Genomic DNA, 22,070 nt, shown 5'->3' on the forward strand with positions numbered 1-22,070 from the left:
AGCCACGCTCGCGAACACAGATAGGATAACCCCAGTCAGGAGCCAGTCATGGGACAGGGAAGGTTGGCGGGAGCCTCTGCATTGTTTCAATAGGGTGAATGTTTGTCCCATCTGCCGGGAGGCCCCAGAATCTGGCCCTGCCAGGTGGGGATCCCTTTCACTCCCAAGGGCCCCCGGAGGGCCCGAGGTTTTATGGTCACTGTGCACAGAGATCAGCGAGCACCCACACTCCCATTTCACACATGGCAACACTGAGGCTCAGAGAAGCAAAGTGGCCCTGACATCTAGCAGGGGTCACCAGCTGAAAGGCCCAGAAGTTTGTGAGTGCGGCTGGGCGGGGCTGGGGGGCTGCATTCCTGGAGCCTGCAGGGCAGGTGAGCACCCACTGATGGAGGGTGATGGAGGGTGGTTGAGGCCCCTTCAGCCGGAACCACTGGCCGGGACACGTGAGGTCTGAGCCCTACCCTTAAAAACCCAGCAGGTCACTGGCCGAGGCAACTTACTCCACACGCCCCAAATCAACACTGCATTTATTGAGCACCTACAAAATGCCAAGCGCGAAGGCTTTCATGAGACATATGCCCAAGGAACGGTGGCCAAACAGTGGTGTTTTTGTGGGACAGGGAACCTCAGAGGCCGGGGGGAGGGGAGGCAGGGAGAAGTCACCCGTGCAGGGGGAAAAGGAGGGCTCTGTGTGGCCCTGGGGGAGTGGGGGAAGAGCATGCAGGCAGAAGGAACAGCATTCCCAAAGGCACAGAGGTGGGAAAGCTCGGTCACTGGACCCTAGCTCCCCGCAGTGAAAGAGCAGGTCAGAGTCAGGGGTCTGAAGGGATGGCCCTTTGCTGTTCTGGCAATTGGGTTTCTCCAATCCAAGGTCATACTGGAAGCCCTCTCACTTCTGCTCCCTCTGGACGCCTGCTGGGAACCATTCCCCACTTGTAGATGGGGACGCGAGGCACAGAGGGGACAGGGGCTGCCTCCACTCGGGGCCACAGGGGAACGTGGCCAGGACTAGACTCTGGGTGCCCTGACTCCCTGCCCCACCCTCCTCTGCTCTCTCCTGCTCCGTGGCTCCTAGTCCTTGGGCAACACCCATTTGGAACGTTCCAGAGGCCCACGGTCCGGGGTTCCCACACTGCTCGGGCCCCACAGTGCATTCCCGTGCCCCGCTGAACCCTAGCCCCCGTTTCCATGGAGACAACAAGAAGAGAATCATCCCTCTGCACCTCAACGGAGCCAACGCGCGGCCGTGGCCACAGGCTATATTTGTCGGGGGATACCAGAGGGATTTGGAGATCCAGCTCAGGAAGCTGGCCGCTTGCTCTGCAGAAATAGATACATGCAGAGTCCCAGTCACTCTGCCAGAGTGGGGGCAGGGCGGGGCGGCCAGGGAGACCCAGGCCGGGGGGGGACATTGTGTGGACTGGCCGGCCACAAGGTTTACACCCCGCCCGGGCAGGGTTCCTGCCACAAACGCCCCTGCCTCGGTGGGCTTGCTCTGCAAGAAAAGATACCCTGGGTGTAAGGGCCTGGTCCCCCCTGGTCTGGCCAGGAAGGCCTGGGTGCAGCTGACATTTACAGGAGAGCCAAAGCAGGAAGCCGAGACCGCAGGATAATGAGAGCTCCCTGGGGGTGTGGCCCGCGGGGATTTGGGGCGTTCAGTGACGCAGGCGTGAGTGCCTTGTCAAGGTTACTCACATCGTGCAGGGGGTAGGCGGCCGAGTAAACGCCATTGGCCAGTAGGCTCGTGATACCTTAAAAATAAAGGGAGAGAGAGGATTACGGACCAGGTACGTCTCCTGCCGCTCTCTTTGCCAACAGAGCAGTCCCAGGACCGTGTCTGTCGCCGAGAATTTTCTCAAAGCCCGCTGCACCTGGCTGCACAGAGCCAGGCCACCTTTCTGGCGTTTCCTCCCCGGGTTCGACTAGGAGACGGTAAAAACATGCTCTATCGGCAGGATTAGGAAGACACAGAGGAAACCCCAAGAGACAGTTACGCCTGGGAGGAAGGAGGCACCCCCGAGCCTGCAATTCACCAACTACCCACACCTGCTTGAGGGCAAGCCTACAGACTAGAAAGATGGATTTCAAGTGGTTAGAAAAGCTGAATCACGAGAAAAATATGGGTGGGAAAATTGATGTGTCGGAAAACACACATACAATTTGGAATTAGATTTTAGGTTGATTGGGAAAGCCGAGGGGGAGGCCTGCAGGCCCCACGGGGCGGGGGCGGAGGCGGAGGCACTTACCGTATTTACTACATTTTCGCCTTTTATTTAAAAGGGCAGAGTCCTTCTTTCTTCCCTCTCCTTGCCCTGTTTGTACATCGGGCTATTAGTTACATGAAAACGTCTGAAAGGACCAAAGCTGCATTTGGGGGAGAAAGCGTTGGCTCATGGCGGTCCGCACGCCTGGGGGGTGGTGGAGCAGTGGCCACGGCCTTGACAGCTGCCCCAGGCCCTGCACTGGGCACGCTACACAAGTCACCTGCGCCTCCCAGAACCCGGAGCTGTGCCTTCGGCGCCCGGCCCCAGGAGACCGTGCTGGGGAGGGAAGGCTGAGCCGGCCACACGTGGGGATGGGGGCTCCTGGAAGCCTGATCTCGCACATGCCCTCGGGGGCCAGTGCTGCTCCAGAGTCTCCAAGAGCCCTTTGCTGGTCACAGAACCCTTAGCCCGGCCAAAGAGGCTTTGTAGGTTTCTCGGTGGCCTAGCCGGCCCACCCTTTACTATGCCACTGGGAAAGGGTGGGAGAGTGTCTTCCTGAGCTCCACTTAAAAACAGATCATCTTCTCTGTTAGTGATCTGGAATGACCAGGGTACCCGAGGGATGCTTAGAAATCCAAACCAGAGACAGGTGGAAGCATCCAGCTAAAGCCCACGTGCATGAAAATTCATCTGTAATGAAAGTGGATGTGGGTCTGATTCAGGTTCGCTGGCTCCTTACTGTTGCTAGAACACTCTCAACACGGTGCTGCCACAGGGCCTTTGCACAGGTCTGGACCCCTCATTTTCTTCAGATCTCTGCTCAAATGTCTCCTCCTCAGAAAGGCCTTTTCCGATCGTCGTTCCTAAATCCTCCTGGCAGCCTTCCTCACCCCCACAAGATGATGTTCTGCCTTTTCTGGTTATTATCTATTTCCTCCCCCAGAACATAAATCCCCTGAGGGTGACAGAATCCATCAATACTGGCTACAAGTTGAATGAGTGAATTTGGAGGTGAGTAGGGCTTTCAGGCAAGGCACCGAGGTGAAGTGGGGGTGCAGACGAGGACCCTTGATCTATCTGCTCTGTCACCAGATTCACCAGAGATGCCCGCCCCTGGAGACGACCCAGAGCAGGGATCAACTCTAGCTGAGAAGCCCCCAGACCCTGGGCTCTTTGCAAACCTTCAGTGCAACCATGCAGGTTTGCACTGGAAGGGACCCTACAGGGAATCTCCAGGCCGACTGAGGCTGGAACAGGAGCCACACTTCCTCCCACCTCTGCTGACCTGGGCCACTCTGGAGGCTCTCGCTCGGTCTAAGGTGGGCCGGGCCTATGGTTGACAGTTTTCCCGGGCTCCTCTTGACCCCTGGATGGGACCCCCCCCCAATTCCCACCGACTTAGGACACGGGATCAGAGATTGCAGGCCCAGAAGGAGGCCCCTGTGACTGGCCATCGGCCACACTGGCCAGGGAACCTGCAGCCTGCCTGACCCCGGCCCCCAGCACTCCCCTACCCTGCTGCTCTCCGATCGGTCCCAGCAGGCATTTTCCCCTCTGCAGGAAGCCAAGTGTGCGAGGACCCTCCGTCCCGGATGCACCGACCCCTTGCGTGGCCCTGGAGGGCACGCACAGCTCTCAGCGGGGCGTGCACAAGCTTAAGAAGGAGGAACCCTAGCAAAAGGCATTCCTTTGCTCTGAAGTGTTTGGTTTTGGTGACCTCAGCCTGCAGCTGCGGGCGGGGGACCCATGCTGGGGTGGGGGTGGGGGTTCGATTTGACACACTTTGGTCGGGAAAATTCTGCATCCGTGGCTTGGTGGGTGCTATAAACCGGAATGCGAGGTGCCCAGCTGGGCTGGTTTTGTGGCAGGTTCTGGAACTGGGGTGTTTGCCGAGGACGCGCCTTTCAGCAAGGCCCGGTGTGGAGCTCTGTGGGTCCCCCGTGGGGCGCCTTCCACTCCAAGCTGGGTGCATGTCTGGCTGCTTCCCAGCCACGGGGAGCTGCTTTGGGCCATCACCCCCGGCCGGAACCCTAACGCCCTCCCCCTGGACCGTAAGGGTCAACAGAGGGTGACGGCGCCTTGGTCACCCCTCCAGCTTCCAGCAGCCAGATTCACCACCTCTGCAGGGAGAGGCTGACACACCGCCGTAGAGCGGCCCCGCGGTCCTGGAGCAGTTCTCCCGCCTGGCAGCTACACCGGCTTAAATCAAAACCTTCTAAAAACCCCCAAACCGGCTGCCCGCCTCCCACGGAGGTGATGGGAGGCAAGATTAGTGCTGGGAGGGGAGCGCTGAGCTCAGGCCCCAGCAATGTCCTCACCCATGCTGTACTTGGCCTTGGTACACGTTGTTCTTTTCAGGATCTCATAGACCTGTTGCAGAGACAAGAAGGAGGGGCAGACAGTTACTTGAGGCAGCCAGGGCATGCAGAGACGGTCACGCGGCGGCCAAAAAGGGGACACGGTTGAGCGCGACCAGCGACAGCCGCCCACGCTCCTCTGAGGACAGACGGCGGGCCTTTCTACGGATGCACGTCCCCCGCGCCAAGGGTGTGCTGGTCCAAGGGAGGAGTCGGCAGGACAGGAGGACCCCCATCTCTCACTTCCCTCCGTGAGGCACCGACCACGTCGTGCTGTTTGGGGTTGAGAGCTGTCTGCTGCGCCCCGTGGGATGGGCCCACCCTCCCCTCCGGCTGGAAAGGGAGTTGGGATTCAGAGCCACAGGACCCGTGGCAGTGAGAGAGCAGCAATCCTCCCTCCAGGCCCTCGGCTTCCGCACCGGCTGCCCGTGGCACCCCCCGGCCCTGCACCTGCTCTCCTGCGTCCGGCCCTGGCCCAGCAACCCGGCCTCCTCGCTGCTCCGCTCGCTCACCAAACCCTCTCCCGAGGCCCAGGGCCCTCACCCTCGCTGTTCCCTCTGCTAGAAGCACTTGGTCCCCGAGATCTAAGTGGCTGTAGGGCAGCTGCTACCCCCCTGCTCTGCCTTCCCACTCTGCTCTTGTCTCAGAGTGCCACCTTCCTCCTCCGCAGAGGCACCCATTACCTCCTCCCTCCCTCCCACCAATAACTGCACGAATGAGCCACTCAGGCCGTCGGACCTCTCCCCGGTACCCCCGAATCTAACTGGGGGGCCCCATCCTGACCTTGCTGACTCTCCCGAACTACCGCCTCCCATCCAGCCATGGTCACGGCCCCGTTCATGACCACCTGTAAGCCCACATCTGCCTCCACCTGCCCTCTCACAGCTGGCCATCATCCTGCTCGAACCGACCTGACCACATCCTAAACCTTGCTCTGCAACCTTCTACGGCTCCCTCGCGCCTACAGGCTGAAGGTGGGAGTCCCAAGACCAACACATCCTGCCCTTCCTGCTGATCCTGACTCCTACCCACCTGCACACTGGGCGACCCCGACGCCAGGAGTGTGGGGAAGGAGGCAAGGAGGGCTGTCGACCTCCACGCCTTTGCCTAGAATGACCTCACCCCAGAGCCGGATGCTGTCGGGTCGCCAAGACCATGGGGCCTGACTACCCAAGGACAAAGTTCTGAACTGTCAGTTTCTCCGGAGCATCGGCCAGTTTACAAACCGGCCCTCGAGGTCTCTGGGAGAGAGGCCCCCCAACCCCCAGAGGTAAAATGGATCGTGCAGTTAGTACTTATGGACAGAACTGCTTTGTGTGACTTGGGATCACAGACTGAACTCTATTTTATAGCAGATTCCCAATGAGACGGGGTCTAGGGCTTTCCATTCACATATGTACTCCCCCCCGCCCCCCAGCAAGAGCAAGAGTGAATTCACGAATTTGCTCCCTGCCCCGTGCCTCTGGGGAGCATTTTGGCAGCCCCAGATCATGTGAAAGGCTCACGAATTTGCTCCCTGCCCCGTGCCTCTGGGGAGCATTTTGGCAGCCCCAGATCATGTGAAAGGCTGGGGCATACACTCATTCTCTATCTCCGAACGAAGACAAAGTGAAACTGGATGGTTCTCTCAAGTGGTCGATGTTTGAGGGAGGTGCTCCCTCCATGGATACCTGTCAGCCCCGAGCCACTCCAGCTGGCTGATGTTTTCACATAAACGCGTTCCTTCTTATTTATTATGATGAGATTTAATTGCCAAGATTAATCAGTAACACAGGTAACATAAATCACCGCGCTGTGCCCAGGCCGCCCTGGGTGGAGGTGCACCGCTGCCTTGAGCTAGAAGCCAGAACCATTCTCTCGTTCTGACGCAGGCTCCGTGCCTCCCCAGGTCATGAGGCTGGGAGGGGACAGAGGGGCAGATGGGACCCCGACCTGCCTTCCCAGCAGCGGCCGGAGCCCCCTTCACCAATGCGACCTGAACCACCGTCCCCGCTCCTGGCCACCTGCCAGCCTGGAGATGTGGCCGTGAGGGGCAGTTATCTGCTCAAGGTCAAGTGGCTGCCCCCCACCCCACAGCCCTACACCTCTCTCCTCCAGGCTGGGCTTTCTGGGCGGGGAGCTTGGCTGTGAGGTTAATTTCTTGTGCAGATAAAAGTTGGGTCCTGAGCCGTGCACGGCCCAGCTTGGCTGGTGGACAAGTTGGCGGCCAATGGATAAACATTAAACCAATACCTTGAATAGGGCAGGGTGGCCTGGTCAGATTTCGAACTTCCATTTGCTCCTTTGGCACAGCCCCGGAAATCTGCCCCAACCCACACGGCTTTGCCTCCATCACCCCATCACTCCTGCCAGGCCTGCCTGCGTGGGAACCTCCGGGTCCGGGGCCCCGCTAGCCCCACTAAGGGCCAGGGCAGGAAGGCCAGGGACAGGTGCTGAGGGGTCTGGAGTCCCCCTGCCCCTTTCCTGCAGCTCCACCTGACTCTCCTCCTCCTGCGGAGGAGGACTGGGGACCTCCCCTGGGGCCCCCACAGCCTCTTTGATTTATTATTCTAATTATCACTGTCACAGACAATTAGAGCCAGCTTCCACCTGGAGGAGTTCTGCTGAAATGAAATTATCAACCGCTTCTCCCCGGAGCCACCTTGCTGGTGAGCCAGCGATTCCCTCGAGGGATACTTACTATTGTGCTCCGGGTTTTGCTGTCGAAAAAGGAATCCTTGTCAGACAGGTCAAATCTGTTGAAATATTGGGAAGAAAGAGACACACAGTTCACTGGAGTCGGCTCTCTGGGTTTCCAAGGCCCTGGGAAAACACACGGTCCCCGTGAGCCGTGACCGTGACATTGGGCAACTCCCTCTAAACGCCAGGTGTGCCCTGACCCCGGGCATCTGGAACAGTCTGTGTCACTCCCCCAGCCCCCTCCGGGAGGCTTGCACACCCACACCTCCCTCCCAAGGATCTGCTTCCCTCTGATGATGCCCTTGGTCTCTGCGTCAACGCTGCCGGGGATGGGGACTGTGCTGTCCGTCCCACCATCAGACTGCCAATACCGAAGACAGTCTCCCCGTACTTCACAGTTTCAGTCCTGAGGGCAGAGGGACGTCTCTGGGAGAGGTCACCCAGTGCCCAAGGCACTCAGGGTACAGCTGGGGAGGGGGGGCTCCGTCCCCACGGAGCCTGGAGGTAAGCCAGGCCTGGCAAGGGGGTGCCAAGGGAGGTAGCTGGGGCAGGGGCAAGGGAGGCCGGGGCGCTGGGGGTCCTAGAAGGAGGGCGCTCTGGGAACCCCCGTCCTGCAGCCAGTATAAGGAGCTGGGCTGGGGGCTGCTTTTTAAAAATATCTTATTTCTGATCCCTGGGAGGATATAACAGCGGAGTGCAGGCTTGGCCCCTGCCCTGTGACTAAGACATTTGCCAGAGCAGAAGCCCCAGCTCTGCGCTGAGAAACAGTTCTCCACCTCCCGTGAGACTAGGGGCATCCTGGAGACCCCCCCAATCCCGCTCCCGCTTGTCATCCGTGTCCCTCTGGGTCCCAGAGCCCAGGCCCTCTCTGTCCCCACCACTGCCCACACTTCAGCTCTGTCCAGTGAGGCCCCATGGAGGCCTGCAGCCGCTACTGACCCACTGCCCTTGGGAGCAGGGTAGGAGGGAAGGTTCTAGAACAGGGGCAGCCCTGCCAGGCAACCCTGCTGGCTGCGCGTCCCTGGAGCCTCAGGACTCCAGCTGCGGCTGCTTTTCAGTTCCTGCCTCCCAGAGCTCGGCAGCTTCAGGAGGCCTGGTTAACCAGACCCTCTCACTGGAACACGTCCCCGGAGGGACGGAACTGGGTGGGACGGGGGGGATGCCCAGGTCACTGCTTCGGGGCTTTAAGCCAAGCCGCATGCACGTTTTCCTAAATGTCCCCAGCGGGAGGACGAGACTCTTCACCCCGTAATTCCTCAGTTAACAGTAATCTTGGAAATCATTTTTGAACCCCTTCCATGCTCAAGAGCTATAAGCTCTTCTGAGAATGTGCTTCAGGGGCTGAAACCCCTACTTCTTTGGGGGGACGGAAAGCATCTCTGGCCTCAGGGGACTGTCCTGTAAGCTGCATCTCCCATGTCATGTACCACACTGTGGGGTCCACACAGCAGGGCCCTCCAGGAAGGGGCAAGCCAGGAGGGGTGGGGGGACTCCCACTTACAGGTGCTGCTTCTCCCGGGAGAAGGGGTAGGAGAGTCTCTTTGTGGTCTGGGGTCTGTGCTCCGCCACCTTGGGCTGGATGGGGTCTGTGATTTTCTGGAGCACGGAGTTGATCTTCTTCAGGAGGCCACGGGTCTCGTTAATGTGATAGAGCTGCAGACCAGATCGGGCGGGGGGGGGCACGTCCGCGTCATCTGCTGGGCCGTGACCCTTGGAATCTACTCTCAGAAGGTCATAGGACTGTCCCACACCACTGAGATGGCATGTCCTGGGAACAGAGCTCCGGGGGGCAGAGCGCCCCCTCCGTGCCCAGTTTCCAGATAAATGCTCCAAGCTCTGAGTTTGAAGAGAACCCCTCCAAAATGCAATCACAACACATCCCAGAAAACCTGCCTCTGGACTTTGTTTTGTTTCAAAAGAGGTAATCCACACGAGCTCAGTGGGTTTGAGGAGCCAGGGGCTGGTTGTCCCCCGAGAACGGCTTCGCCCCCCCCCGCTTTCCTTTCTGCACATGAAGGAAAACACGGACCCTTGCTGAGCTCAGGAACACACTGTCAGACTGCCTCTCAGCCGGAAGCGTTCAGAGATTAAAAAGAAAAATCCCAGCAAGCTAAGCAATGTGTTCAGGAGTCTGATTAATTAGCCAAAACAACACGAGTGGGAATAACCAGAGCGGGAAGTCTCTGCATGTTTGCATCTGTAACAGGTTCCCCTGACCCCTCTGCCCGCACCATCTCCCGGTGGGTTTGCTCTGGGATCTCCGAAGACCCCCTGGGGCCGTGTGCTACCCTCCATAATCAAGACGTGGGGACCCACTGCCCTCCCAGGGGGTGACGCCGAAGCTCACTCGGCTTCTCCCCACTGAGCCCCTCCTGGCAACGCTCTCTGCCAGGCATCTGCACGGTGCATGGACCTCGGCGTCCACACAGAAGCACCAACCTTCTTCGTGGGCATCTTCAGTTTCAGGAACTCGGCCTCTCTGCATAGTACATTCCAGGGTGCATGGATCTTTACAAATCCAACCCCGTGAATCTTGGTCTAGGAAGGAGAGAAGGCCTCAGTCAGCATGGAGAGCCCTGGGTCGGAAACCATCACCCCACGGGCACAACCTGGGTCTATGGGGCAGCCACTCTGCGGGGCTGCTGTCAGCGGCCCCTCGCTCCCCCTCCTGGCACCGCCTCATGGCACTGTCAGACTCTCCCCCTTGCACAGTGGCGAGGAGCCAGAAGGGCCCAGAAGGAGTCCCAGGGTCCAAAACACCTGGGGAGCTTGCAGAAGTGCAAACAGCACTGCCACAAAAGAGGAACTTTCAACAGCTCCTGTCCCCAAGCAGGGGTGAGGAAGGCCCACAGGCCTCCTCTGTTGCTGCCGCAGCATGAGGCCCAGTCCTGCTCGGGGCCTCCACTCCCATAGCGTCCATCCACACAGGGCACACGCTCCACATGTGGACGAAAGCCACAAACAGTCACAGTGGGAACAGCGATGGCGAGGAGGTGGAGACCCACGGACCGCTCACAAAGCACCAGGCCCCACACTCCATGCCCTGCTGTGTGCTTGCTCATTTGGTCCTCACCACGAGCCTGCAGGGTGGGCCCTACCGCTGTCCTCGTTCCGGAGCGAGGACGCGGAGGCACACTCTGCCAGCTCGTTAGACGAGTGTCCTGGTTCGGTGTCCTAGTTCGGCCGTGACACGTGACCACCTGGCTTAAAACGATTCATTCTCTCATGGCTCTGGAGCTGGAAGTCCGAAATCAAGGTGTCCTTATGGTCACACTCCCTCTGGAGGCTTGAGGGGGAGGGTCCTTCTTGGCTCTTCCAGCTGCAGGGGGCTCCAGGTGTCCCTGGGCTGTGGCCACGCCCCTCCAGCCACCTCTGCCACCATGTGGCTTCTCCCCTGTTTCAAATCTCTCTCTCCTTTCTCTTCTGAGGACACCTGGCATTGGACTGAGGGCCGACCTTAAATCCCAGGTGATCTCACCCAGAGACCCTTGACTTACACCTGCAAAGACCCTTCTTCCAAACAAGGTCACATCTGCAGGTGCCAGGTGGACACAGCTTTGGGCACCACCGTGCTTGCCCTGAATCTGCAGCTCAGAGCCCTGCAGGGCTTTGTGCAGGGAGCCTGTCTACACCGTGAGAGGAGCTTCCAAGAAGCATGAGCCCAGGATCTTGGGGCCTGAAGCTGCCTCCAAGGAACGAGCCAGGACCAGGGCACTCAGTGCAGAGACCCGATGGGTAAGGGCTCAGAAGTGGGCTGGTGTGGGGCAGACTGTGGGGAGCCTGGAGTCTTGGCATGGCCCAGGGCTGGGCACACAGCACACAGGCTTGTGGACAGACATATGTCAGCGTAGAGCTGGAGGACCCAGCCCGGGGGTTGTGGGAGAGGGGAGCCCAGATCCTCCTGCTGCCCTCCAGGGGTTGGTCCAGTGGGCACCAGATAAAGCCTTGAGATGTGGTGGCCTGAGTCGGCACCCTGTCCCGTCCCTGTGTGTCTCTGGCAAGTAACTCGACCTCTCTGAGCCCATTCCGTCATCTGTAAATCTGTGCAGTATAGGACTTGCTTCGCAGTCGGGGGGGCCCTGGCGCCCAGCCCCCAGCTGGCAGGAAGGGTCTGCTCCGGACCACATCTCCTTGGCCACCGGGCAGCTGAGGCCACGCCAGCTTATGTGCGTGGTCACCCTTGGCCAACAAGCTTGAGGCTGCCTCCCCAGCTCAGGGAAGCCCCGGAGGGCACCAGGATCTGAGAGTCGGCAGCGTCCCCGGCCCAGGAGACAACCGGGCACGGGGCCGATCTCATGGGGTGCCCTGGAGCAGGGAGACGTGACCGTCAAGAGCCCACGCACGGCAGAGCCTGCCTTTCCCCCTTCCAGACCCAGGTCTATTTCTGGGCACTGCTCACCCACACACAAAGACCCAAAATATATCCTTCCCAGTCCCATGGAGATTTCTCTTTGCCGGTGGTCACGGAGCTGGTGCCTGTGGCCGGTCTGCCTGGGAAAACACGCTCCTCTGTTTACGTGAGCAACGAGGTCTCTCCCAGGAAACATCTGGCGGGATTTGGGAAAGGGGTCGTGGGACAAGTTCGGGAAAAACACATACGGGATGTTCTCAAACGTGGTGCCCGGCCTGACCGCAGCCGCCCCCAGCAGAAAGAAAGCATGAGATGGCTATATCCCCCTTTCCCCCGCCAGGCACCCAGAGCTGCGAGTCTGGCCCCAACTCTGGGCCTCCTGATGTGGAATTACCTGGGAGGCCACAGACCCACCGGGGTGAAGGCCGGGAGGGCCAGGCCGGACAGGGGCAGGGGCAGGGCCCCCGGGCACCAACTGGATGGGCAGCGTGCTCACCTGGCCAGGAGCTTACCCAGCACAAATGGAGGGTGTTCAAGCCTCCATTCTGAGCCCAACTCATAAAACCGTGACCCGACCAGAACCATTTCTGGCATTTTCCTTTCAGAAGGAAGTCACAAACGAAGCAAACATAACATCCCCACAGGGGATTCATAGTGGCTGAGCACCCCCGGACCTCCCCCCAACATCCCCACGGCCACCCGTGGGCCTGGACATCCTGAGTCCGTGGGCTGGACCACGTGCTTCCGCCGTCTGGCCACGGCCCCCTGTGGCGGCTGAGGCGCAGGCTGGGGATCGCTGGAAGGTTTGCAACAGTGAAGACCACCCGTGGGCCGTTTCTGCTTGCCCTTGGCTCCCCGGAGAGCTCCCGGCAGCACCACCTCCTCTCCCCTGCGGGCCCACCGGCCGCTTCACGACCTGGGCACCTCTCAGACTGCCGCGCAGGCCTGACTGAGGGAACTGGGGTGCCCAGGTTGCCGCTGCCACCAGGGAGGCCTCCGCAGCCGCGCCCTTGGAAAGTCAGGGCTGCCCTGTGGGAGGGTTTGTGTTTTCAGCGCCAATCTCTTGGCTTCTATCACTCAGGCGCGGTCATGTCCTGCACTGGGACAACCAGGCCTCATACATGCTCGTGGAGCTGCTGCCACGGTCAAGGCTCAGGTGAGCTGGGGACCCAACCGAGGCTGCCTCTGCGGGAGGCCCAGAAGGTGTGCAAGGACCGGGCGGGGACATCTGTACACCCCAGGCCCCCGCCTGACATGCTGAAGGAATACACGACAAATAAACCACCAGAAAACAGTCATTCACGGTCCTGCCTCTGTGACAAGCAGGTAGAGGACTCAGATCTACCCTCCCGTGAGAAACGATAAAGGATGCGGGACAAAAAATAAAAGAAAATAAATATCACAGCCTCAAAGGAGCTCCAGAGGGAAGAACCGGGCGCCGCTGGGCTCAGAACAGCGACCAAGGTGGGGGCCGCTCCCAGGCAGCCCCAGGACCACCCCCGTGGAGCTGGACACCTCCCAGACACCCCCAGAAAGGGCCCTCCTCCTCCACACACGGGCAACTGCTGCCAAGTAGAGCAGGACAAGGGAGAGGGAGGAGAGGGAGCAGGTAGAAGTGACCCTGAAGGGTCCTGGCCTCCAAACTCCTCGGCCCCAGTGGGTCTCGGGACCTCAGCCTGTGACCTTGGCTCAAGGTGGTTCCAGCTGTAATGCCCTCAGATGTGTGACGGACGCAAGCCCCAAGCCTCTCCGACGAGGACACCTTCCTCCCAGGCCTCAGGGCCCCCTCTGGGCAGGGCAGGGCAGCAGGGCCAGGCCCACCAGGAGGAGAGCCAGCACAAGGGGCCACCTCAGCCTGGGGACTCACAAACCAGTGATGCTTACCTTGTTTAAAGAAATAAACGTCAGGACAGAAAGGTCCTGCAAAGGACAGGAAGCCACTAACAAAATGACACAGCCAATTTGGAAAAGGACCAAACAGAACTTCCCAGAAATAAAAAAGTGTTGTAAGGAGCATTAAACACCCAACGAATGTGTTCGAAGCTCTTCCGCCCCTCTGAGGGAAGAGGCCGTGGATGCTGGCAAGGTTCACCCTGGGGGCCCCCCAGGAAGGAACAGATCCGGCCCGAGCTGCAGCTGGAGCATGTGCTGACCTCTGTGACCTCCGTGGTTCACTATGCCAAGCCACCAAAGGGTTAACAGCCAGCTGGCAGAGGTCTCGATGAGCCAGAAAGAGCCCACCCGGGCACACCACAGGCCTGGGGACACAGGAGGACGTCAGAACGGCAACCTGGGTGCCAAAGCTTTTATCCCCAAACCCTGGCACCCGAGGGGAGCCGTGTGATGGTCCCTGGGGGTGCTTTAAAGACATGGCCTTTAAAAGAATGTCCAGAATTCACTTTAAAAGTGTGCATCCGCAAAACCAAGACAAGCCCAAAGGAAGCCAGGCGGTGTATATAAAAGCCTCAACAGAACACACGTAAGACATAAGACCTTTAAGGCCAAAGAAATGAATGTGTAATGGTGAAATTATGAATGGAGAAATCATAGGTTCAGGACTAGCTAACACCCCACTATGTGAAAGGCCCAGTGGCCCAGGGGACTGGTTCACACCACGGGCTTCAGGGCAGAGAACATGAGGCAGGACCACCCCTGCTGGGCCCTGTGGCCCTGGTCTCCTTGCTCCACCTCCCAGAGCCTCAGGCCCTTTCTTTCCACCTGTAAAGGGGGTCTCGTTCCTGGACCGCCATCTCACAGCAGGGATAGGGAGCCCACACAGCATGGGGTGGGGGTTTGCTTCCAAACCCACAAGTTCCCCGGGCCATCTGCCATCGCTTGTTTTCACACATGGGGATGTCAGAACTGGACCTCAGGTTTCTCAAGTCGAGGACCTCCACCCACAATGCCCCGGGGCAGTGAGGAGGGTCTGCCTCCAGCCCCTCCAATGCTGAGGGCCGTGCCTGTCACCACAGTTAGCCAGACCCCAGAGCCACCTCGGACCCCTGCCTTGGACACCTGCTGGCAACTGCAGGAAATCCGGCCCCTCCCTCTCCTGTGCCCCTGGCAATACTCCCCACCACCTGCCACAGTCACCTGGCATCCGCGTGGTGCACGAGGGGTCTCCACATACTAGGGGGCCCTGCCCAGCCCAGATTTGCCATCTGATTTCCGTCCGGCAGGAGGGAAGCTGGGAAAAGCAGCCTGAACCCAAGGGCTGTGGGCAAGGAGGTGTTCACTTCCCCAGCGTTGGCCCAGCACCCCCAGGGGAGAGAAGTACCATCACCTCCTCCATTTCACAGGTGGGAAAACTGAGGCCCAGAGAAGGGAAGCCACCTGCTCCCAGGCTGTGCTGCCAGGAAGTGGCCGAGCGGGTCTGAAGGGCATAGGGGGCTCGGAGACCAGCCTCGTGGCCCCGCTGCGCGCCCCGAAGCCTGGTCTGGAAACAAAAGCCGCTCCCCTTCACTGGTGTTTGAAAAGCAACATCCACGCTAACAAAGATGGGAAACACTTACTGCCTGAGGCCCCCGCCAGCTCCGGGGCAGGAATGCGAAGAAACGTCAGCGGGCCCGGCCTGGGTGCAGGGGTGAGCCCCGAGCGGCAGCATGAAAGCAAACAGACTTGACAGGGTCCCAGAGTCCGGAGCCTCAACAGTTCTGCCAAAGCCGGGGTCAAGTTCAACCTCGGGGCAGGGTGGGCCCTGGCCACCCCAGCACACACAGCCGGGATTCTGGTGTGTGGCCTTCTCGGCAGTGACCCACGGACATAAATAATGTCCAGCAGGCTTTGAGGCCAGACTTGAAAAATGCTGGTTTCAGTTGCAAGGAGACATGCTCTCCTCCTTCTAGTGGGAAGCCCGGAAGCTGACCCCCACGGCGGTCGGAGGGACGGACGGAGAGACGCTCTCCTCCTTTCCTGTCACTTCCTGTCATCTTGTCCCGGGGTCTCTGACACGGGACCCCTCTTGGGCCCTCATGCGTGAGATCGACGTTCAGGGCTGCCCCCTGGAGGGAGGCACCAAAGCCTGTTTTGACACCCAAGGTCTTTCTCTTCGGGGAGTCTGGGAAGCAGTTTTCAAATTGGGCTCCTTTGAGCCCACGGTGCCTGCGGAGGGGGAGGATGGGGGACCCACGGTCCAGGCTCAACCTCTATCTGTCTGTACCCGTGGGTTATGAGTGAGAGTGGGTCTCCCCTGCCCTGTGGGCTCTCGGCCCAGTCTCTGTCTGGGGCTACCTCTGGGGGACCCAACAGTGGATCAGGACTTGGGTGGACACTGGTGGGCCCATCTCTGTGGATGCTTCTGCTGGCTCATGGGGGAAGAGGCCTGCACGTTCCTCACCTCTCCAAGGATGGTCCGGGCTCAGCAGCCACCATACACCCAGGGAGCTGGCTAGGAACACAGCTCAGGCCCAGGCCAGGCCCGCTGAGTCAGAGCCTGCACTTTGACAGGACCCCCCTCTGGGTTCCTGGGCACATCCGGGCCCTACAGCGGGGCAGCCTGCCCAAGACTGGACCTCACCCTCCAGACCACCTGCGCTGATGTGCCCCCAACCACGAGTCACTGCCTGCACCTCGGTGGGCACCTCCAGGGGCCCCTGCGTGAGCCACCCCAGTCCTGACAGAACCACTCCAGTGCACTCTCAGCTGTTGTGGTGGGGTGAATGGGGTCCCCCCAAAGAGACTTCCATGTCCTAACCCCAGAACCTCAGAACGGGACCTTATTTGGATTTTGCAGGTATAACCACATTAAGACGTGGCCACACGGGAGGAGGGCAGGCCCTAAGTCCAACGTCTGGTGTCCTTGTAGGAAGAGAAGAGACACAGATGGACATACAGAAGGTGGCCGCTTGGAGACAGAGCCCGAGGGTGGAGGGGCACCTGGAGTCCCCCAGAAGCTGGGAGAGGCAGGAGCCCAACCCTGTGGAGATCTGGAATTTGGACTTCTGATGTCCGGAACTGTGCGAGACCCCATTTGGGTTGCTTTAAGTCCCTGACCTGGGGTCACTCGCTATGGCTGCCCCAGGGCACTACCCATTTGGTGTAGTAAGAGCCGGCCCGCCCTGTGCCCTCAGTCTGGAGGGTCTTCCAGGGGTCATCACAGGACATCTGCACCACAATAAACCTCCAGACTCGGGTCAAAGGCAAGCACACAGACGCCCCGTCTGCATGGGGCTGGCGGCCCACTCTGCCCAGGAGCTGCACAGCCTGGCGTACCCACTGGCCTCTTGAAGAGCAAAGGCAGGTCACCTCTGTGCGCCTGGTCATGGCCGCAGAAGGCTGAGCCAGCAGAGTTCAAGAGGGCCCCCCCTCCACCCGGGAGCGATCTTGGCTCCCAGGGACATCTGGCAATATCTGGGAGCACTTTTGGTTATCGTGAGCCTGGGGTGCTACTGGGAAGAGCTGCTGCTGAATTTCCAACAGCAATGGCGCCAGGGCAGAGAAGCCCCGCTTTAAAGACTGATTCTCCACCTTCATCCAGCGTCGGCATATCTGGTGGAATGCATGGATCTTTCTCCCCAGGAAAGTGCACATAAGCCCCAGGCCTGCTTCAAACCGGGTAAGATGATGCAATTGGGTTCTCCTGCGGGCTCTCCTATTTCCAAAACTGCAAGCCCTCTACTCCTTGTAATCGGAGCACACCCCCGGGAATGGTTCATTAGCCAGGGCATCTCTCCCCGAAATAAAGGCGACAGCCATGAGCTGTTAATCATGCTGGCAGTGGTCCGTGCTCACCCCTCGGAGGCCGCCTCTAAACCAGGTTCTGGTCCTGCCTGTCTCTCGGAGGGCGGGGAGAGCACCAGGCTGCAACAGACGGAGGGTTTTTCCAACAGCCTTGGGCCTTGTTCGTGTCAGATGAAAGCTCGGGAATTACAGTGGCCCTCGTAAAGCAGTTCCTGACGCGCCGGACTCCAGCAGGCGCGGCTCAGCCCCGGCCTCAGCCACCTTGGAGACTGGAGCTGTGCACCGTACTGCTTTGGTTTTTAAAATGGCCCCAGTCAACTGCTGGAAAGCCTCTTGTAGCTACAGAACCAAACTATCAATGAAATTCTCCGGTCACTTATTGGGAAATCTGGATGTTCTTTGGTGACAGTAACCGCTGTCTCTATGTTTGTTGGCTTTTTATTTCCAAGTCACGATTGAGAAGATGGAGTATCAAGAAAGGTATGTGGGATGTTGCAGCTGGTTGGACTTGGGAAGGCTCCTTTCTCTCTCCCCTCCATAGGAACCGTAATATATGATTTGATGTTAACAACACCCCAGGAGAATCTGCCATGTTAAGCACCTTGCCCTTTACTCACGATCACCTGGTGACGTAAATACTACTGTTATCTCCATGTTATAGAAGGGGAAACTGAGGCCTGAGCTGCCAACAGGTCTCAGAGGGACAGGCAGAGGTTCTGGGATCTGTCCAGGGCCAGTGTGAATTCCCAGACTTTGGGGGGCCTTCCGAGCACAGGGCTCTGAAGCTGTCGTGGGAAAAGAATGAGGGGAGCGGATAGTGCATCCCTCAGGGAGCGGACCAGGCAGGTGCAGACCACAGCCCAAGCTCACAGCTCTGCACGAGGGTGCCGCGGCCTCTCCCGACTCTGACGGAGCCTGTGTCTTCCTCCAGCTGTGAACTGTCAACAGTTGGGGCAGAGTCTGCAGAGTGACCCAGTGTTTGCACAAAAAGCAGGGGGCTGGCAGGGCGGAACCATGCCTTAAGTCAGAGACCTGCCTGCTCCCCTCTCCCGAGGGGCCAAGTGTCAGGTCACAGAAGACCCTGAAGGACCCGCACATGTGTGCGGGAGAGACCCTGCAGCCTCACCGGGACCTGCCTGGTCATCGACGCTCGCACACCCTCGCAACCCCGACGGGGACCACTCCTGCAGCAGAAATCCACACCCGCCAGGTAACCGAGCCTCGGAAGGAGAAGGCCCCCCAGAGAAATACTCCGTGTGCATCACAAGACCCCTTGGCCGCTAGGTCTGCGGAGAAAGAGGCCCCACTGAGCAGTTCTGGGTGCATTCAGGTCCGGTACTATCAACGTGCCATGAAAAAGAGCTCACACCAGCTCCTTCATTGACTGGCCTGCTGGCCGAAGCACCCCAAGGGCATCCTTATCACCGGATCCAAAGTGTCCATTATTTAAGGGCATGGAGGTTCTCAACGATGAAACAGCAAACTGAAACCAGAGTTTACTTTAAACACCTGCAGTTGGCTCAGGGTTCCCCCAGGCAGCCTGCTGACCCTCCTACTGTGGTGTAGAGACTCCCCGATTCTTGGTTAGTCCGCACAGGGACACTGTGGCAGGCTATGGGCGTGTCCTGCGATGCTCACGGCAGGAAGCCCCGCCCCCCGCCCTTGTGCACCGAGAGGTTAAGGAGCGGACTGCACAGCAAGCCTGCTGACAGGTTGAGAGAAGCACCCCCTGTCCCAGGGACTGCCCAGGTCCCCCTCCCCACCACTGCCAAGCCTTCCGCCACCCAGGCAGCACTGTGCACCAGTGAGTCAGCCCTTTACTCTCCCCAGAAAACTTTCCTTCGAAAGATTCTCAGGCTTTGCCAGGGACAGGTGCTCCTGAAAACAGTGTGATGGTCAGGGGATTTCAGAGCAGCAGGGCCTCCCGGGGATCAAGCCAGGCCAACCTCCCCACTTGACAGACTGAGAAACCGAGGCCCTGAGAAGGGCCAAGGTCAGCCACCAAGAGGACTCCCAGGAGGGAGGGGCACGTCTTCCCAGGAAAGGAACTGACCGGAGCAGGAAGTGCCGTGCCCCTGGAGGTCATTGCCGAGAAGGCCTTAACCTCCTCCAGAGCAGATGTCGTTGCGGGGGGGGGCAGGCGCAGGTTTGGGGCTCCCCAAACCCCAAACCTTAATAAGCGATTACTACCCAACTCAACAGGAGCAGCCTTTCCATCAGCCGTTCTCAGAGCACCGGCAAAGCCAGAAGGGCCCCTCCCCACACCAGCTTCTGGAAATGGTGGTGCGGGGCCCGGCGGGCGCGCCCACCCCACAAGCCCACAGGACGCAGGGATAGTTACGTCCTCGTCTCGCTCCAGCTCCAGGCCGGCCTCCAGGAGGTTCCCCTCGTACTCCTCCCTGCGGAATCGCTTGTCGTCCTCGTGGTAGTCCATCGGGGGCTCGGGGCCACCGGCCGCCCCCACGCTCCCCTTGCCCGGCAGGGGCTGGTCGTGCCTGGCGCCGCGGGCGGCCAGGGTGGCATCGCTGTGCTGCACCCTCCTGGCCAGGGTCCTGCTGCCCGAGGGCCTCTTGGGGTGGTACACCAGGATGTAGTCCACCTTGCGCCTGCCATCCCGGAAGTAGAGGCCGTGCTTGCACTCGGCGTCGGGGTCCACGGACAGTGAGTTCAGCAACTGTGGTGGGAAAGACAAATCGCTGGCCGTCAGGGCCGGGCCTGTGGAGGGGAGCAAGGTCCAGACTGGACCGCTTCCTCCACCCACCCCGCCCGCCTTCAGCAAAGCTGTGCCGCACGCTCACCCCGCGCGAGCACCGTCCCGGCCTGGGACAGCCGTGCACACAGCGGCCCTGTCTTCGTGGAGCTGACATTTGGAGAAGGAGACATGTGCCATAATCACACGTGGAGGCCAAGCCGGAGCCTCACTGCTCAGAAGGGCCCCCGGTTCTATGGAGCTACATCAGGCTTGCTGGGAAGGACCAGGCCGCTTGCAAAGGCAATGGGAAAAGCTGCAAGGCCACCCCTCTCCCCACTCCCAGAAGTGCTTGGTACTCACTCCCACAGGGTCCCGGGCAGTGCAGAGCCGAGCTCAGGTTCTGCACCTGCAAATCTCAACCTTCAATGGCCAGCATGCACGGCAACGTCATATCAAAATGGCCATGGGCCCACGATGGCCCCCACCTGACCTGGCTCCAGCTCGGCCACTAGCTAGCTGCTTGTTAGTTTGGGTTCCCCCAAAAGCAGCCCCCGAGTTGAGCATTTGGGTTCAGTGGTTTACCTGAGAGGTGGTCTCAGGGGCCAGAGTGAGGGTGGGGGGGGGCAGGCAGAGAGGGAGGGGTCGACAGCGGGTCATTGCCTTGAGCAGCTAAGCTCCAACCTGCTGGTGCCCAGAGGGTGAGGAAGCTGGGTGGTTATCCACCCACACCTGGGTATTAATTCCCGGCCCTGCACGTGGCTTCCACCTGCTCCTGCACCAGAGGGTGCCCTGGGGGGTGGGCCGAGAGGTAGGGGCAGGGCCCAGGTTTCCTTATCTGCCTAGGGGGGTTGGGGGGGCAATGAGATAGAAATCTGGGCCTGCGCATGAAAAGCTGGGACCTCTGCACAGTTGCAATCATGCATGGCTGCTGGTAACGCTAAACCCGAATTTCTAGAACTCCTGTGGGATTTTGCTGGTTACCGAGGGCAGAGAGGTTAATCAGCAAGCTGGTCTTCAGCAATAAGAGAAAATAAATAACATCATGCTGGAAGTATTCTAACCAGCAACTCCACACCACCAACGGCCCTCAGAGCCGAGCCTCACGTCCTGCCCCTGATCCCCTGGCTTCCGCCCCACTCCTGCTATCAGTCCTAGAGATGCACGGTCATCTGAGAATGAGGCCCTCCCCCACGGAGCGTGAGGCCGGCCTGTGGCTAAAGGCAGGCCCTGGGCCCCACGGCTGGGGGACAGAGCTGTGCCTGGAGGGTCTCCCCACAGGGTCGCCTGGAGCCCTGGATGGCTGCCCCCGCTGCGAGGGGCTCCAAAGCGCTGTATGCATGGTTGGGAGAAGGAGCAGGGGTCCCTTACTCCACGGCTGGTGGTCTAGGTTAGGCCCAAGGTGCAACAAGGACACCTTGGGGTGGGACCCCATTTGACCAGGTATCTTTCCAAATGTCCGGCTCAGGGGCAGGGGAAGAGAGGAGAGGGAAAGAGGCGAAGTGGGGGGATGCCTGCAATACGGCATCTGCCCAGGGAAGGAGGGAGAGGGGCATTTGGACAGGGCCTTTTGTGGGGCCTGGATTCCTTCCCCCCTGGTGGGGGAGGGGGAGTCGCTCCCCTGAATCTCAGTCTCCCTGGTTGGTCTCAGGACGCTCACAGCCTGACAGGGCATGACCAGCACCTGGAGCTGGCAGGCGGCTGGATGCAAGCCATCCACGCCCACCCACGGTACCACGGAATCCAGTGCTGCTCTGGTGGTCTTCACGGGACCCCGCCGTGTAGACGCTCCCCTGGCCCGCTCTTACAGGTGTCCGTCCAGAGACCTCGGGTGTGTAGGGCGGGGGGAAGGGGAGGAGGGAGGCCCAGCCCAGGACATTGTCCACGGAAGACCCCAGTGTCTTTTGCAGGGTCATGTTGCAGGAGAGGTGGGAAAGAGTGGTTCTCCTGTTTGTCAGGGAGGACACGGAGGCCCAACGAGGCAAGGCGGGTTACAGCATGGGTGGGAGGCTGAGCCCAGCCCTGAGTCCCGTCTGCACACTCAGGGCGCTGCCCACCCCCCACGGTAACAGGACGTGGGTAACACTCTTGCTCAGCAAGGGGCATGT

At 59.8% G+C, this 22,070-nt stretch overlaps 1 protein-coding gene across 4 annotated transcripts in view; it reads right to left on the minus strand.

Moving 5' to 3' along the window:
• ANO1 (anoctamin 1) overlaps window positions 1-22,070 on the minus strand; it is a 137,485-nt gene that overhangs the window by 49,433 nt on the left and 65,982 nt on the right. For 3 of the 4 annotated variants that reach the window (XM_073883342.1, XM_073883344.1, XM_073883341.1), the window contains exons 3-9: window positions 19,615-19,947; window positions 9,683-9,781; window positions 8,745-8,896; window positions 7,245-7,299; window positions 4,526-4,577; window positions 2,250-2,315; window positions 1,699-1,754 (exon numbers count right to left, since the gene is read on the minus strand). In XM_073883342.1, the coding sequence (XP_073739443.1) occupies window positions 1,699-1,754; window positions 2,250-2,315; window positions 4,526-4,577; window positions 7,245-7,299; window positions 8,745-8,896; window positions 9,683-9,781; window positions 19,615-19,947 (813 nt within the window). The remainder of the gene's footprint in view (window positions 1-1,698; window positions 1,755-2,249; window positions 2,316-4,525; window positions 4,578-7,244; window positions 7,300-8,744; window positions 8,897-9,682; window positions 9,782-19,614; window positions 19,948-22,070) is intronic. The other variant, XM_073883343.1, reaches the window with a different exon arrangement.

Source organism: Callorhinus ursinus, unplaced genomic scaffold (assembly GCF_003265705.2).
Source record: "Callorhinus ursinus isolate GAN/ISIS: 27379988/994484 unplaced genomic scaffold, GSC_fseal_2.0 scaffold51, whole genome shotgun sequence".
Taxonomy (NCBI): domain Eukaryota; kingdom Metazoa; phylum Chordata; class Mammalia; order Carnivora; family Otariidae; genus Callorhinus; species Callorhinus ursinus.